The following is a 16,613-nucleotide window of genomic DNA, read 5'->3' on the forward strand; positions in this document are numbered from 1 at the left end:
CTAATGTGTTGCTTACCTTACAAGCTGTGGGCACTCTACAGAGGTCAAGATATGGCTTATATTAATAGGTATCAATTTGTAAGAGTAATCATCAATTTTATTCATGTTTACATTTAGCCTTCCCTTACTACTTGTTATAGATACTCAAGAACTAGCAACTGAAGTTTAGTTTTGCAGAAAGACTTGTTCTGATAAAATTATAATTAGTAAGTATTTTAATATTAGAGACATCTTTAAACCATTCAGAGTGGGTGAGCCCTAGCCGGTGTGGTTCAGTGGTTAGCATGTCGGCCCACACACTGAAGAGTATGGGGTTCAATTACTGAGCACGTATCTGGGTTTCAGGGTCAATCTCCGGCCCCAGTTGGGGCACATGGGGAGGGCAACTGATCTATGTGTCTCTCACATCAATGTTTCTCTATCTCTTACTCTCCCCTCCCTTCCATTCTGTCTTAAAAAAAAAAAAAAAATCAATGAATAAAATATCCCCAGGTGAGGATTAACAAAACAAAAAAAAGAGTGGGTGAAAAAAAGAGCATAAGCTATAAACTTAGACTAAAACATCACAGACTAAAAACATTCATTTAGAAAGAAATTGAAGCTGAATTAGCAGATGCCTTTTCAGGCTCTCCTTATATTCCTTCAAAGAGAAAATCAGCTACCTCCCTCCTAAGACAACCTACTCCTCTATCAATTTTTGAGCCTTAAGTCCACTGTAATATAATAGTTGCTTGGGATTTCCTTGAAAGCAATCTAAATAATTTAAAAAACTAATCCTATATAATAAAAGGCAAATATACAAATCAACAGAACCATGGAACAACCCGACGCTATGAGGCACACTGACCACCAGGGGGCATACGATCAACGCAGGAGCTGACCCCTGGTGGTCAGTGTGCTCCCACAGGGGGAGCACTGCTCAGCCAGAAGCCAGGCTCACAGCTGGTGAGTGCAGCGGCGGTGGCGGGAGCCTCTCCCGCCTCTGCAGCAGTGCTAAGGATGTCCGACTGACAGCTTAGGCCGTCTGACTGACAGCTTAGGCCAGCTCCCCACAGGAAGCGGGCCTAGGCAGTCAGTCAGACATCCCCCGAGGGCTCCCAGACTGCACGAGAGCTGAAGGACCCCCCCAACAAGTGCATGAATTTCATGCACCAGGCCACTAGTGTGTGTGTGTGTGTGTGTGTGTGTGTGTGTGTGTGTGTGTGTGTATATATATATATATATATTTAAACAAATTTTACATAAGCATTCTTTCCACCACTGACCCCCAATATTCCATCCCTGAGGCAATTACTTTACCAGTGTTTTGTGTTTCTTTTCAGAGATAACCCACCTATTAACACACATCCCTGAGTAGTCTTCTAGAGATAATCAATACTTGTTTTTAAAACAAACCGCAGTACATTACATACTAGTATGTCTTACAATGTTACATAAACTCACTTAATCTTAGCTATCATTCTTTTTTTAATCCTCACCCAAGGATATGCTTTTATTGATTTTAGAGAGAGGAAAGGAGAGAGGGAGAGAGGGAGAGAGAGAGAAACAAACATTGATGTGAGAAACACATCGATCGGATGCCTTTTGTATGCACCCCAACAAAGCCAGGGATTGACCCCCAGACCCTTTGGTGTGTGGGGTGATGCTCTAACCACTGAACACACAGGACAGGGCTCACCGACTGTTAATGGCTTGAAGATATCTCTAAAAACTGCAACCTGGGTATGTGCCATGACCAGGAATCAAACCCAAGACCCTTTGGTATGGGATGATGCTCCAACCAAAAGCCACACTGGCCAGTGTAGCAATCATTCTTTATCAAATGTAAAGCTGCCTTCTTCTATATTATACTCCACTATGGAAACATGCATTTACTACTACAAACAATGCTGCTTTGACCACCCTTGTATAAATGTAAATGCCATTGCCACCTAATGCTTTAGGAAATAAAAACACTCTAGTAGTATAAAATTGCTAAGATTAAGTTTTAATTCAATGGCATGTTAAAAACAAAAATAAAAAAAGTGAATAAAGATAACAGGAAATTCTCTTTCTTTTTTTTTTTTTTTTTTTTTTTGTTAAAAAATATTTATTTTGATCCAGTCCACCATAAATCAGTCAGTAGAGGCTCCACTCTGCCAGATGCATCTGAGAAGAGCCCTGTGCCATTCAATTGGTGAACGTGTGAACGACGTCCCATCTCTTATGCCAGCCAGAGGGCACACCTTCCATGTTGTTACTGTCCATTGATTGCTTCCAAATCCAGATGACCAAACAGTCCTTTATCCCCAAAGTAAGCTCAAAACAGTTGGTTCAGGCATTCCAGGATCTGCACCCCTCTTAAATCCCAGGTAAATCACGAGAGGGATAAAGCCCCAGCGGATGGCAAACTGGCCGCCCTTGAAGAGCTGCTGCAGCCTCTGCTTGGCCTCTTTGCTCAGCTTCACCATGGTGACGGCCCGGGCGGCGCTGCGAGCACCGAAATTCTCTTTCTTTATGTTCCATAACAATGATTAAAGCACAATAACTATCTGACCAGTTTGGCTCAGTGGCTAGAGCATCGGCCTGTGGACTGAAGAGTCCCAGGTTCGATTCTGGTCAAGGGCATGTACCTTGGTTGCGGGCACATCCCCAGTGGGGGGTGCGCAGGAGGCAGCTGATCGATGTTTCTCTCTCAGCGATGTTTCTAACTCTCTATCCCTCTCCCTTCCTCTCTGTAAAAAATCAATAAAATATATTTTTAAAAAAGCACAATAACTAGTGGAAGACAAGGTCAGCACATCATATTCCTGGATAAGGGAGTTGAGGAAATGTAAATTCTTACTATTATTGTGAGTCTATGCCTATGTGCTGCTCATGTCACAGCCTATGCCTTCTGGCCTACTCCACTAAGATCATTTGATTCATTAAGAAATATCTTCTTTACACAGAGCTGAGATCTACTTCTTAATTTCTACCAGGTAGTTAGTTCTACTTGGGCCTTCTAAAACAAAATAGGAATGCAAGGCGTTCTCAAAACATTCCATCAAATATTGTGTTGCCAAAACCTGTATTACAAACCTTAAACAAAAATAAATTTCCTATTGGTTAGAATATTCCAAATAATAAGGGAAACAAGTTACATCTATCTCTTAGCTTTATTTTATTCATCTAAAAAACCAACAGCAAGCAATTAAGGGCAAAATGTCAAGGGTAAACAAATCTTATATGGTACTTGTAAATATTTACAAGCTCCTTAGCTCTACTCCTACCTTCAGGGTCAATCAAGCCTTAATGCCTGAAACTTTGCCTCAACTTTGCACACAGTTTACAACTCTGAAGCTCATATAACAGGTAATATGAAAATGTTACATATGCACAAATTATAGCGATTATAATCTTAATGGACTTAAAAAAAATTTTTTTTTGCCCTGGTCCAGTAGCATAGTTGGTTGAAGCTTCATCCTGTAAACTTAAAGGTTTTGGGTTTGATCCCCATTTGGGCATTTGTGAAAGGTAACCAATCAATGTTTCTCTCTTATATCAATGTTTCTCTCTCTCTCTTGCTCTCTCCCATCCTCTCTATCTAAAAATCAATAAAAGATATCCAGGTGAGGATTTAAAAAAAAAAATTCCATACTTTGAAATTGCCACTGCTAACCTCTTTCAGCACCGTCTTCTCATGCCATGTTCTATGTCCACATCACCATGTATGCGCATGCACAGCTTTTTAAAAAAAATGCTTTTATTTATTTTAGAAAGAGAGAAACATCTATGTCTCTCTCTCTACCCCCATTTCCTCTCAAAAAAAAAAAAAAAAAAAAAAAAAAACTCTGGTGAGGATTAACAACCACAATAAAAGAAGTATCCAAGCAATCTGGCTACTAAGAGGTTCCTGTTGAATTTAACAAGTACATTTCCAGAACTTAAAGAAGCCTCAGTATTCCATTCCACAATAAGGTTTCCAACGAGCACTGCAAAATATTGGAGTTGGGAAGGTGCAGCTGGGAAGTTCCGGTAAAGATGGCGGCATAGCACTGATCCGGTGGCTCAGTCGGTTGGAGTATCATCCCATGCACCAAAAGGTTGCAGGTTTGATTCCCAGTCAGGGCATACACATAGGTTGTGGGTTCAATCCCCAATTGGGGCGCAGATGGGAGGCAACTGATCTATGTTTTTCCTCTCACATTGATGTTTTCTCTCTCTGAAGTTAATAAAAACATATTTTCAGGTGAGGATTAAAACACACACACACACCAAGAAACAATGGAGGTGTAGGTAAACACCCTGCTCAGAACCTCCCACCACCACATCAAAATTACAACTAAATTACAGAATTGACACCCTTTAGAATGCCTGAAATCTAGTTGAACAGAAGTCCTATAATAAAGGATATAAAGAAGAAGCCACATGGAGACTGGTAGGAAGGGTGGAGACTCAGAAAGGGCTGGCCCCACACCTATGTGTGGAGTTTCAAAAGGGAGAGAGCCCTGGCCAAGTAGCTCAGTTGGTTAGAGCATCCTCCAGATCAGTAGTCGCCAACCGGTGGTCCAGGGAGGCTGCACCACTGGGCCCTACAGGACACCTACAAGGCCACTCTACCAAGTCCAGGAAAGGCAGGAGCTCTACCTAATACACAGAAACAAACATAGGGAAGCAGCCAAAATGAAGAGACAAAGAAATAGGTCCCAAATGAAAGAACTGGAAAATTCTCTAGAAAAAGAACTAAATGAAATGGAGACAAGCAAACTATCAGATATAGAATTCAAAAAATGGCTACAAGGATACTCAAAGAACTTAGTGAGAACTTCAATAGCATAAAAAAGGACATGGAGCCCTGGCTGGCGTGGCTCAGTTGGTTGTAGAGTCATCCTGTATACCGAAAGGCTGTGGGTTTGATTCCAAGTCAGGGTGCGTATGGGAGGCAACCAATCAATGTCTCTCTCTCTCCCCCCTCCTTCTTCTTTCCCTCCCTCCCTCCCTCTCCCTCTCCTTCTCTCAAATCAATAAAAACATCCTTGGGTGAGGATTAAAAAAAAAAAGAAGACATGGAAACCATAAAAAAGAACCCGTCAGAAATAAAGGATATACGAACTGAAATGAAGAATAAATTACTGGGAATCAACAATAGAGTAGATGAAGCAGAAAAGAAATCAGCAATTTGGAATATTAGGAAGCAAAAAACACCAAATCAGAACAGGAAAAAAAAATTGTTTTTAAATAAGGATAGCCCTAACCGGTTTGGCTTACTGGATAGAGCGTCGGCCTGCGGACTGAAAGGTCCCAGGTTCGATTCCAGTCAAGGGCATGTACCTTGGTTGTAGGCACATCCCCAATAGGGGGTATGCAGGAGGCAACTGGTCAATGTTTCTCTCTCATCGATGTTTCTAACTCTCTATCCCTCTCCCTTCCTCTCTGTAAAAAAATCAATAAAATATATTAAAAATACATACATACATACATACATACATACAGTGTAAGGAGCTTCTGGGCCAAATTCAAGCATACTAACATTCACATCATGGGAATACTGGGAGAAGAGAGAGAGCAAGAAATTGAAAACATTTGAAAAAATGATGGAAAACTTCCCTAACCCGATGAAGGAAATAGACATACAAGTCCAGGAAGCACAGAGAGTCCCAAACAAGATGAACCGAAGAGACCCACACCAAAAAACATCAAAATTAAAATGCTAAAGTTAAAGACAAAGAGAGAATCTTAAAAGCAGCAAGAGGAAAGCAAATAGTTACTTACAAGGGAGCTCTCATAAGATTGTCAACTGATTTCTCAACAGGAACTTTGTAGGCCAGAAGGGATTGGCACGAAATCGTCAAAGTGATGAAAAATAAGGATCTACAACCAAGATTACTCTAACCAGTGAAGCTATCACTTAGAATTGAAGGGCAGATAAAGCGCTTCCCAGACAAGAAAAAGATAAAAAAGTCCATCACCACTAAACTGGTCTTATAAGAAATATTAAAGGGTCTTTTAAAAATAAAATAAAAAATAAAAAAATATGAATAATAAGCCCTGGCTGGTATAGTTCAATTGGTTGTGTAACCAAGGGTAGCATGTTCAATTTCCAGTCAGGGCACATACTTAGGTTGCAAGTTCCAACCCCAGTTGGGACATATATGGAAGACAACCAATTGATGTTCTCTCTCACATTGATGTTTCTATCTTTTTCCCTCTCTCCTTTATCCTCTCTCTAAAAATCATAAGCATATCCTCAAGTGAGGATTAAAATAATAATAATAATAATAATGATAATGATAGTAAGGCAATAAATATATCTATCAACAATTACTTAAAACAAGACCCTTACATATGCTGTCTACATGACACACAGGCTGAAAGTAAAGGAATGGAAAAGGATATATCATGAAAATGGAAACAAGACAAAAACAAAATAAAGCTGGGGTAACAGTACTTTTACCAGACAAAATAGACATTTAAACAGAAACTAAAATGAGACAAAAAAGGACCCAGCAATTCCACTCACTTCTGGGTATTTACCCGAAGAAACTCAAAACACTAAATCAAAGATGTATACATCTATGTTTATTTTATTGTAGCATTATTTACAATAGCCAAGATATGGAAGCAACTTAAGTGTCCATCAGTAGATGAATGGATAAAGAAGAAGTGGTGCATATATACAATGGATATGATTCAGCCATACCAAAGAATGAAATCTTGCCAGAAGCAACAATATGGATGGACCTAAAAGGGTATTGTGCAAAGTGAAGTAAGTCAGACAGAGAAAGACAAATGCCACATATTTTCACTTATATGTGGAATCTAAAAAACAAAATACACAGAACAAGCAGAACAGAAACAAGCTCTTAGATATAGAGAACATTTTAACAGTTGCCAGATGGGAGATGGGTTGGGGAAATGGGTGAAAAAGGTGAAGAGATTTAAAGGTACAAAATGGAGTTATAGAATAATCATGGAGACGTAAAGTACAGCACAGTCAATAATGGTGCCAGATGGGCACTCAATTTATTGGGGGTGATCACCTCTTAAGTTATATAAATATCTAATCACAGGGTTGTACACCAGAAATGAATGTAATATTGTACTTCAACTATAATTTAAAAATAAAAAATATCAGTGATGGACCACTTTATATTGAAGGTAAATGTTTAGCTAATAACACTACGACATGTAAAAGTTTAGAAAAAGAAAAGAGATATCAGATGGGATCAATAATATAATACTGAATCCCCCCAAAAGCAATATATATGTAGAAAATAAAGCAAATAAATTAGAATTAAAATTTAGTAATTTTTAAAAAATATTTTTATTGATTTCAAAGAAGGGAGAAGGAGAGAGATAGAAACATCAATGATAACAGAGAATCATTCATAGGCTTCCTGCTGCACAACCACAGTAGAGCAACCCAGGCATAAGCCCTGACCAGGCATTGTACCTTGACCTCCTGGTTCATAGGTCAGTGCTCAACCACTGAGCCATGCTGGCTGGGCTAGAATTAAAATTTTAATGAGTCTGATACCATTAGGGATAATTGTACAACATACTGGTGTTGTATAAAGTCTACAACTCAGTCCCAGAAGAGTCTAGTCAATTCTATTTCCTTAAAAAATATATATATATATTTTTATTGATTTCAAAGAGGAAGGGAGAGGGAGGTAGAGATAAAAACATCAATGATGAGAGAGAATCATTGATCGGCTACCTCCTGCATGCCCCTTACTGGGGATCGAGCCCGCAACCCAAGCATGTGCCCTGGACTGGAATTGAACCGGGACCCTCCAGTCCGCAGGCCAACACTCTATCCACTGAGCCAACCAGCTAGGGATATTCTCATATTTAGACAAAATTTTTTGAGTAATGAAACCACAAAACAGAGGGCACCTCTGAACAGTTCAGTTTTGATCCACTCCCTTCTTATTTATGTTTGCTTCTTTACTTTCTACAACTGTAAAATAAGATAAGTGAAGATATTATATGACTTCACTCTAACTGGGCTAGACTCCCAATTATGTTGTTTCAAGTTAATGATATATATATATATATTATTGACTGACATTTAAAAAGAAGTTGCATGATTTAGTATTAGTCAAAGGTCAGCAATGTCTGCAGAGAGGTGGAAACTTTGCCTCAGTTCCTCAGTACAATTTGCAACTTTTAAAACATATTATCCCTTTCCCTCTAACTTAATGTAAATCTATAGTAATTATAAGACATTTATTTTATTTAACTGTGAGATCCATTTAGAATTCAGTAAAAAATTATTTTGCATACTTAAAAAACCCATAAGGAAAAGTTAGGCTGTACAATAGGAATAGTCAATATACTACCATGTATTGAGAAAGTTAAAAATTTACATTTTTTTAAATGTACAGCAAATTTTCACTATAAAAGTAGGAAGGAGGAAAGGATGAATGTCTCTTATATTCCCAGCTTTATACCAGGAAAAATAAAAGAGGATTACTGTAGGTTGGTCCCTTGCCATCCAGTAGGAACTTGTAAATTGATCTGAGGAGCAAAACCAAAGTTACCAAAGTGTATGAAACCTAATTTAAAAAGAGAGAAATGAGATTCAATGGAGAAATCTTTTTATAAAGGCAAGATGTGAACTGGGCCTTAAAGAAAAAACAAAAAAAAGAAGGCACTATAGGCAGGAGAAAGGAAATGAGAATAGTACATGATGGAGATCTCAATGTATATTTGATCAGATTCTTCAACATTCTTGATTTTAAAACATTTCTTAACAATGGAAAGGTCTTCATTAACATTAAAAAAGATTTAAAAAGATATTGCCTCATTAATAATTTAAAAAGAAATCTCTAAAGAAATAAAAAAATCTCTCAAAACTTCAACCAAATATAATAGTCAATAGTAAAATCCTAGAAATATCTGCACTGTCAAGAACAAGACAAGGACACCTATAATCACTATTATTATTCTAAATTGTTCCAAAAGCAATCCATCTATTTAATATCTATAAATATTGAAAATGAGATTAAGATGAGAGAAATGGCTAGAAAGACAGAATAGAAACTTTCTTAAGGAAAAGCAAGGCAAGAAAAAGCAGTTTAATGAAAGTGGTATTTTAAAAAGACATATTTTGTCAGGAGTATACAAGCAAATTAGATAGGATAGCAACTAAAGAAAAATCATCACATAGTAAGTCAAGCCCTAAAGAATACAAGTGAAGATCCCTTAGAACAGGTCATCTCATAGGAGACATAGCAGAAGTCCCTCCAGACTCGGTGTTGTGCCATGGGGAAGAGAGATGGATTTGTAAACTCTGGAGTGAGATTTGCCTACCCGAGGCTGCAACTGTGCGAAGACCCCGGGTGAAGCCACCATCAACCATGTCTGATCAGGAAGCAAAACCTTCAACTGAGGACTTGTGGGATAAGAAGAATAAATTAGACTCAAAGTAACTGGACAGTATAGCAGTGAGATTCACTTCAAAGTAAAAATGACAACAAATCTCAAGTAATGCAAAGATTCAGTGTCAAAGACAAGGATTTCCAATGAATTCACGAAGGTTCCTCTTTGAAGGTCAGAGAATTGCTGATAATCACACTCCAAAAGAACTGGGAACGGAGCTAGAAGATGTGATTGAAGTTTTATGAGGAGAAGGTCATTCAACTGTTTAGATTTTTTTTTAATTTTCCCTCAATCTTTTCTTTATTTTTAAAAAGTTCTTTTGTAATGTGGTGTTCAACATGGAATTGAAAACTGACACACACACACAAACACACACACACCCTTCCATCTCTTTAAAACAAGGGTAGGGAATGTCTAGCCAGAGGGTCATATAAGACCGGCAAAATCATTTGGTCTGGCCCTGCCAAGACATTAGGGGTGAGTTAATTAAATGTTTGGCCAAAAATAGCAGGCTACTTTTTTTTTTTTTTTTTACATTTTTATTGATTTCAGAGAGGAAGGGAGAGGGAGTGAGGAAACATCAATGATGAGAGAGAATCACTGATCAGCTACCTCCTGCACACTGCCCCCTACTGGGGATCAAGCGCGCAACCAGGGCCTGTGCCCTGACCGGGAATTGAACCCTAACCTCCTAGTTCAGTGATGGCGAACCTTTTGAGCTCAGCATGTCAGCATTTTGAAAAACCCTAACTTAACTCTGGTGCTGTGTCACATATAGAAATTTTTTGATATTTGCAATCATAGTAAAACAAAGACATATATTTTTGATATTTATTTTAAATATTTAAATGCCATTTAACAAAGAAAAATCAACCAAAAAAATGAGTTCGCGTGTCACCTCTGACACGCATGTCATAGGTTCACTATCACTGTCTGAGTTCATAGGTCTACCCTCAACCACTGAGCCACGGACCAGGCTTTTAAATTGATAATTTTGTATGGCCTGCGAATAATGTTATAAATATCCAAATGGCCCTTGGCAGAAAAAAGGCTCCCACCCCTGCTTTAAAACATCTATTAATTTGAATTCTAGTGCCCATTATTCATTATTGTTTGTTTTCATTGTGCTGACTTTTGGTGATCAAACCTCAGCCCCCTTCAGATTGCCCTCTTCTTTTGAAATGTTACATGTGTGCATAGGAGGCTACCTTTTCCAGGACTGTGCATTTTCAGCCTTGTGGTAAATAAGGTTGACCAATGCAAGTGTGTATGATGACTTTCTAATTGGCTCTGAAGTTCCAGCATGTGATTGCTTTACTCTTGGACTATGACTTTCAGTGGGAGATGGAAGTTTTCAGAGAACTGAACTGTGGAAAAATGACCTTTCCTCAACTTGAAGCTACTTTTAAAATCTAGACCAAAAGAAGAGTATCAGCGTGGGGTCAAGATGACAGATAAGCCCTAGCCAGTTTGGCTCAGTGGATAGAGTGTCGGACTGCAGACTGAAGGGTCTCGAGTTCGGTCAAGGGTAAATACCTGCACTGCGGGCTCCATACCTGGCCCTAGTCAGGAAGGGCGTGTGCAGGTGGCAACCAATTGATGTGTTTCTCTCACACTGATGTCTTTCCCCTGTCCCTGTCTCTCCCCTGTCCCCGTCCCTTCCACTCTCTCTAGAAATCAATGGGAAAATATCCTTGGGTGAGGATTAAAAAAACAAAAAGATGACAGATAAAGTGAGAGTAAGTACTAACTCCAAAGATGGCTTAACTGATGAGAAAGCATTTTAAGAGCAAAGAAAAATCTTGTCAGAAGATCCCAGAAAAATTCTAATTTTCATTAGCAGTTAATAACGTTATTCCTGCAGAAGTGTGTACAATAGAATACTGTTCTTTTTCATCTTATTTGTACTTCTTGGTCTGGGATATGGGTTTTAAATAGACATCTATACCAGCTTCATTAAAATAAACAAAACACTTCAATTACCTGGCTAAATATTAGGTTCTATTTGTTGTTGATGGAGCAGTGTTTACCCTGCATTGAAAAGCAGAATAGTAAATAATCAACAATACTGCTAATAATAAATTTATATATTTGGAGTTAGTATGGGTCAAGTCATAATATATGGCTACCATTTCACTGCTGTCTGATGAATCATTTATTTGTGTATGTTGTAAGTTGACTGTCTAGTTTCATTTTTTTTGCATGTATCTGTCCAATTTTCCCAACACCATTATTTATCTCTCGTAGCAATATGTTTATGGATACATCTCCTAGGGCAAAGGAAATAAGGAGAAAATAAACAAATGGGACTATATCAAAATAAAAAGCTTCTGCACAGCAGAAACCATCAACAAACGAAAAGGAAGCCCATTGTATGGGAGAACATGTTTGGCAATGATACATCTGATATAGAGTTAATATCCAAAATATATAAGGAACTCATACAACTTAACAAAAGACGAACAATCCAATGGGAATTTAAAAATGGGCAAAGGACCTAAATAGACACTTCTCCAAAGTGGACATACAGATGACCAAGAGACATATGAAAAAATGCTCAGAGTCACTGCTCATCAGAGAGATGCAAATTAAAACGACAATGAGGTATCACCTCATACCTGTCAGAATGGCTACCATCAACAAATCAACAAATGACAAGTGCTGGCAAGGATGTGGAGAAAAGGGAACCCTAGTGCACTGCTGGTGGGAATGCAGACTGCTACAGTCATTATGGAAAACAGTATGGAGTAAAAAAATTAAATACGGAACTGCCATTTGACCCAGTGATCCCACTTCCAGGAATATATCCTAAGAAACCCAAAATACCAATCAGAAAGAATGTATGCACACCTATGTTCATAGCAGCACAATTTACAATAGCTAAGATCTGGAAACAGCCCAAGTGCCCATCCGTAGATGAGTGGATAAAAAAGCTGTGGTACATTTATACCATGGAATACTACGTAGCAGTAAAAAAGAATCTCTTACCCTTTGAGGCAGCATGGAAGGACCTGGAAAATATCATGCTAAGTGAAATACGTCAGTCAGAGAAAGACAAATATCACATGATCTCACTCATATGTGGAATCTAAGTAACAAAATAAACTGATGAACGAAGTGGATCCAGAGACATGGGAGCATGGAACAGAGTGCGGAATCTTAGAGGGAAGGCCGGGGAGGGTGGGTGGGTGGAAGGTAATCAACCAAAGACCTTGTATGCATTTATGCATAACCCATGGACACACAGTGGGGTGGCGAGGGACTGGGGTGAAGGTGGGCTAGAAAGGGTCAATGTAGGGAAAGGGAAGGACATACGTAATACTTTCAACAATAAAGATTAAAAAAAAGTTTCATCTGGATTCAAGTTTATTTTTAGTACAATCTTGTACTAATACTTTGCCAAACAGCTCACCTTTTCTCTATTGACGTGAACTTTACTTGCCTACCCCACAGTATTTTATTTATTACTTTACAGTAATGTTTGAATATTTGGTACAATCATTTCCTTTCTTTTAAAAATATTTTTTTTAATTGATTTTAGAGAGGAAGGGAGAGGGGGAGAGAGAAACATCAATGATGAGAGAGAATCATTGACCAGCTGTCTCCTGCATGCCCCACACTGGGGATTGAGCCCACAACCCAGGCATGTGCCCTGACTGGGAATCAAACATGATCTCCTGGTTCACAGGTCAACGCTCAACCACTGAGCTATGCCAGCCTGGTAGTTCCTTTCTTATTAATCCTTAAAAAAATTTTTTCAACTATTTTTCTCTCCCAGATGAATTTTAGAATTAAGTCAGTCAAATTTATGGAAAATTCTGTTTAAATTTTGAATGAGGTTGTATTTAATTTTATTAATAATTTGAGATTTATGTCATCTTTCAATTATTCACTTTTTTTCACCATAAAAAGGCAAATAAATATTTTCTACTACATATCCAATAATAGAAATAATTCATTATTGTATGCCATCTTGTTTCTGGTCACCACACTAAATTCAATCATTCTAACTGTTGATTCTTTTCAATTTGTTATATTATTCAATATCTTTATATCTGAGTTCATATTAAAATTAGCTTATTATAATATTTTATTATTTTCCTCTTGCCTAGTGTTGCTATCAGGGTTATTCTAGCTTCATAAAATGAGATCCTAAGTTTTCCATCTCTTTCTATTCTGGAAGAGGCCATATAATCTGCAAAGTTACCAGTAATTAAAGATTCAACATAATTAGAGTCTAGGTTTGAAAACTGTCTAGATTTAAAGTCTGTAACTATCTTACAATTTCCTCTATAGCTAATGAGCCATACAAATTTTCTACTTCCTCCTTGATCAATTTTATCATACACACACACACACACACACACACACACGGCTATTAAAAGAAAAAGCAGGAGGACATCAATGGTATGGGGTGAGTTCCAACAGATGTTAAGTGAAAAAGAGTAAAAGTACAAAAGAACACAAATAGCATGCTACCTTTTTATTAAGAAAGGAGGAACCAGAAAACATACATATATCTCTCTTATAAGGTTGGTTCCTATAAGAGGCAAGGATGGGTAACTTAGAAGGGATTCTGAAGAGAATAAAACTTCTGCGTATAACTTTTTGGATAATCTTATGCATATTCAAAATATTATATTGTTAACAAGGATGGGAAGGGAAGGATGCAGAAAACTGAAAAACTAGAACAGATGAACCCAAATGTATTTTAAATGAATAATATAACCACATGAAGAGGGAAAACACAAAATAAAATTTATCCAAGTAATTTGCAAAAATAGTACAGTAAGCCCTCACTTCACATAATCAATAGGTTTTTTGGAACTGCAATGAAATGACAGATAATGAAACCAATTTTACCATAGGCTAATGGATATAAAACAAAAGTCAAGTTCCTATGACATTTCATCAACATTGTAATGAAAAGAGATGCTTCTGAACAAAATGACCTTATTGGAGGACCTGCTTGTATTTGATTATATACTATCTGTCTTGGGCAGGGTAGATGGAGGGAAAACTGTACAAATTGTGAACCCTTTGTAGGGTTTGTTTATTTTTTTAAGTGGTATGGACATAATAATTCTGAAACTATTTTAGAAGTATTATAGGACTGAGCAAATGAGTTGAGAGTCAGGGTCTCTCTATAAAAAGAGAAAAATAAGTACTACAGAGGGAAAGACAAGAAAAAAACTTGTGAAAATATACTGGAATTAGAAGTATTAGTGTAGCCTAATGATTTCTAAAATAAATGTGTGTGTGTGTGTGTGTGTGTGTGTGTGTGTGTGTGTGTGTGTATCTATACACCAGTTCTCAACTGGAGGAAATTTTGCCCCATCCCCCCCAGAGGACAGTGGCAACATCTAGAGACATTGGTGATTGCAGCATCTAGTGGGTAGAGGCCAGGAATGTTGCTAAACAACCAACAGTGTACATGACAGGCCCCATAGCAAAGAATTATTTAGCCTAAATTGTCAACAGTGCCAAGACTGAGAAATCTTAGTACATATATATACACCAAGTGTACATATGTTTATATATCCATGTATTTCCTAGTTCTGTTTACTCAAAGGACGTAGAAACAAAGACAACCCAGTAGCAAGAAGTATACTTAATGCCCATATCTTTCTGTGTTTTGTTTTGTTTTTTTTTAAAGTATTCTGAAAATGCAATTAAAAAAATTTTTAATGCTCATACGAAGATTTTTTCCACTGATCTTTTAGAAAGGGTGGAAGAGAGGCAAAGACAGACAGAAACATTGATGTGAGACAAACACATCAATTGGTCTCCTCCTACATGCGTTCCATCCAGGGCCTGGGCCATGGAGGAGCCTGCAACCAAGGTATGTGCCCTTGACTGGAATCGAATCCAGGACCCTTTGGTCCACAGGCCCTCTATCCACTGAGCAAAACCGGCTAGGGCAATGCTCATATCTTGATCTCTAATACCATTCCCCACTAAGAGGAACCAGGGCTTGTTGGAGAAATTGTTGATTCTAGGTTTAAGGCAAGATTGGTACACAACAAGCCTGGAACATCTTATAATGCCAGAAAGTAAGAAAATGCAATAAAAAATGATAGGGGCATTTGTAAGAGCCAACAGAAGAGTCTCCTAGAGCAGCGGTCGCCAACCTTTCCGATCGCTGCTCCAAAGATTTCCCTTAAACCAGCGGTCGCCAATCTTTCAGAATTCATGTACCACCAGTGGTCCGTGGACCACCGGTTGGCGACCGCTATCCTAGAGGACAACCTAGAACAATTCACACACCAAAACAGTAAGTATAGTAGTGAATGATAAAACTATTGAAAATATAAGAACCCATGAGTTCATACCAATAATGAAAAGTCAGCCAAAACCGGTTTGGCTCAGTGGATAGAACGTCGGCCTCGGACTGAAAGGTCCCAGGTTCGATTCCGGTCAAGGGCATGTACCTTGGTTGCGGGCACATCCCCAGTAGGAGATGTGCGGGAGGCAGCTGGTCGATGTTTCTCTCTCATCGATGTTTCTGACTCTCTATCTCTCTCCCTTTCTCTCTGTAAAAAATCAATAAAATATATTAAAAAAAAAAAAAATGAAAAGTCAACAAAAGGAGAAAAAGATCCCTTGAATACAGTAAAATGCTTAGTGCTGACTAGCAAATGAAGAAAGAATAAAAGTGTTGAGGCCTTGCCAGTTTGGCTCAGTGGACAGAGCATCAGCCTCCAGACCCAACGGTCCCAGGTTCGATTCCAGTCAAGGGCAAGTACCTCGGTTGCAGGCTCCTCCATGGCTGGGCCCTGGTTGGGGTGCCTGCAGGAGGCAACCAATTGATGTGTTTCTCTCACATTGATATTTCTCTTTCCTCCTTTCTTCCATTCTCTCTAAAAATCAATGGAAAAATATCCTCGGGTGAGGATTATAAAAAAAAACCCCCCACATATTTTTATCTAATTGTCTTCAAAGCAAGAAAGGTTGAGGAAATGTTTCAGATTAAATGACACTTATGACAACTGACCACAATACCTAATCCTGGACTGGATGGTGTACTAGAGAGGATTAAAATATTGCCATAAAGGACATTGTTGGGTCAACTGACAAAATGCGAGTATGGAAGATAGGTTAAATAAAAGTATTGTTTCAATGTTTTAAATTTACTGAAATTGCTAACTTTACTTGGTTTTATATAAGAATATCCTTATTCTTAGGAACTGTGTACTAAAGTATCTCAGAGAAAGGTCCTTGATGTATGCAACTTACTCTGTCTATACAACGCCCCCCCAACAAAC

General features: G+C 38.2%; 2 protein-coding genes across 3 annotated transcripts in view; both read right to left on the reverse strand.

Annotated features, from left to right (window-relative positions):
* The window catches only part of PAFAH1B1 (platelet activating factor acetylhydrolase 1b regulatory subunit 1), a 70,504-nt gene that overhangs the window by 22,420 nt on the left and 31,471 nt on the right, over nucleotides 1-16,613 (reverse strand). The gene's annotated exons all lie outside the window — the stretch shown is intronic.
* LOC138993631 (mitochondrial import receptor subunit TOM7 homolog) lies at nucleotides 2,062-2,511 on the reverse strand. The gene has a single exon (XM_070392866.1). It carries the CDS (start codon nucleotides 2,448-2,450, stop codon nucleotides 2,283-2,285), a length of 168 nt encoding a protein of 55 aa, XP_070248967.1. The 5' UTR covers nucleotides 2,451-2,511; the 3' UTR covers nucleotides 2,062-2,282.

Source organism: Myotis yumanensis, unplaced genomic scaffold (assembly GCF_028538775.1).
Source record: "Myotis yumanensis isolate MYYU_CA2020_CCGP unplaced genomic scaffold, mMyoYum1.0.hap1 SCAF_16, whole genome shotgun sequence".
Taxonomy (NCBI): domain Eukaryota; kingdom Metazoa; phylum Chordata; class Mammalia; order Chiroptera; family Vespertilionidae; genus Myotis; species Myotis yumanensis.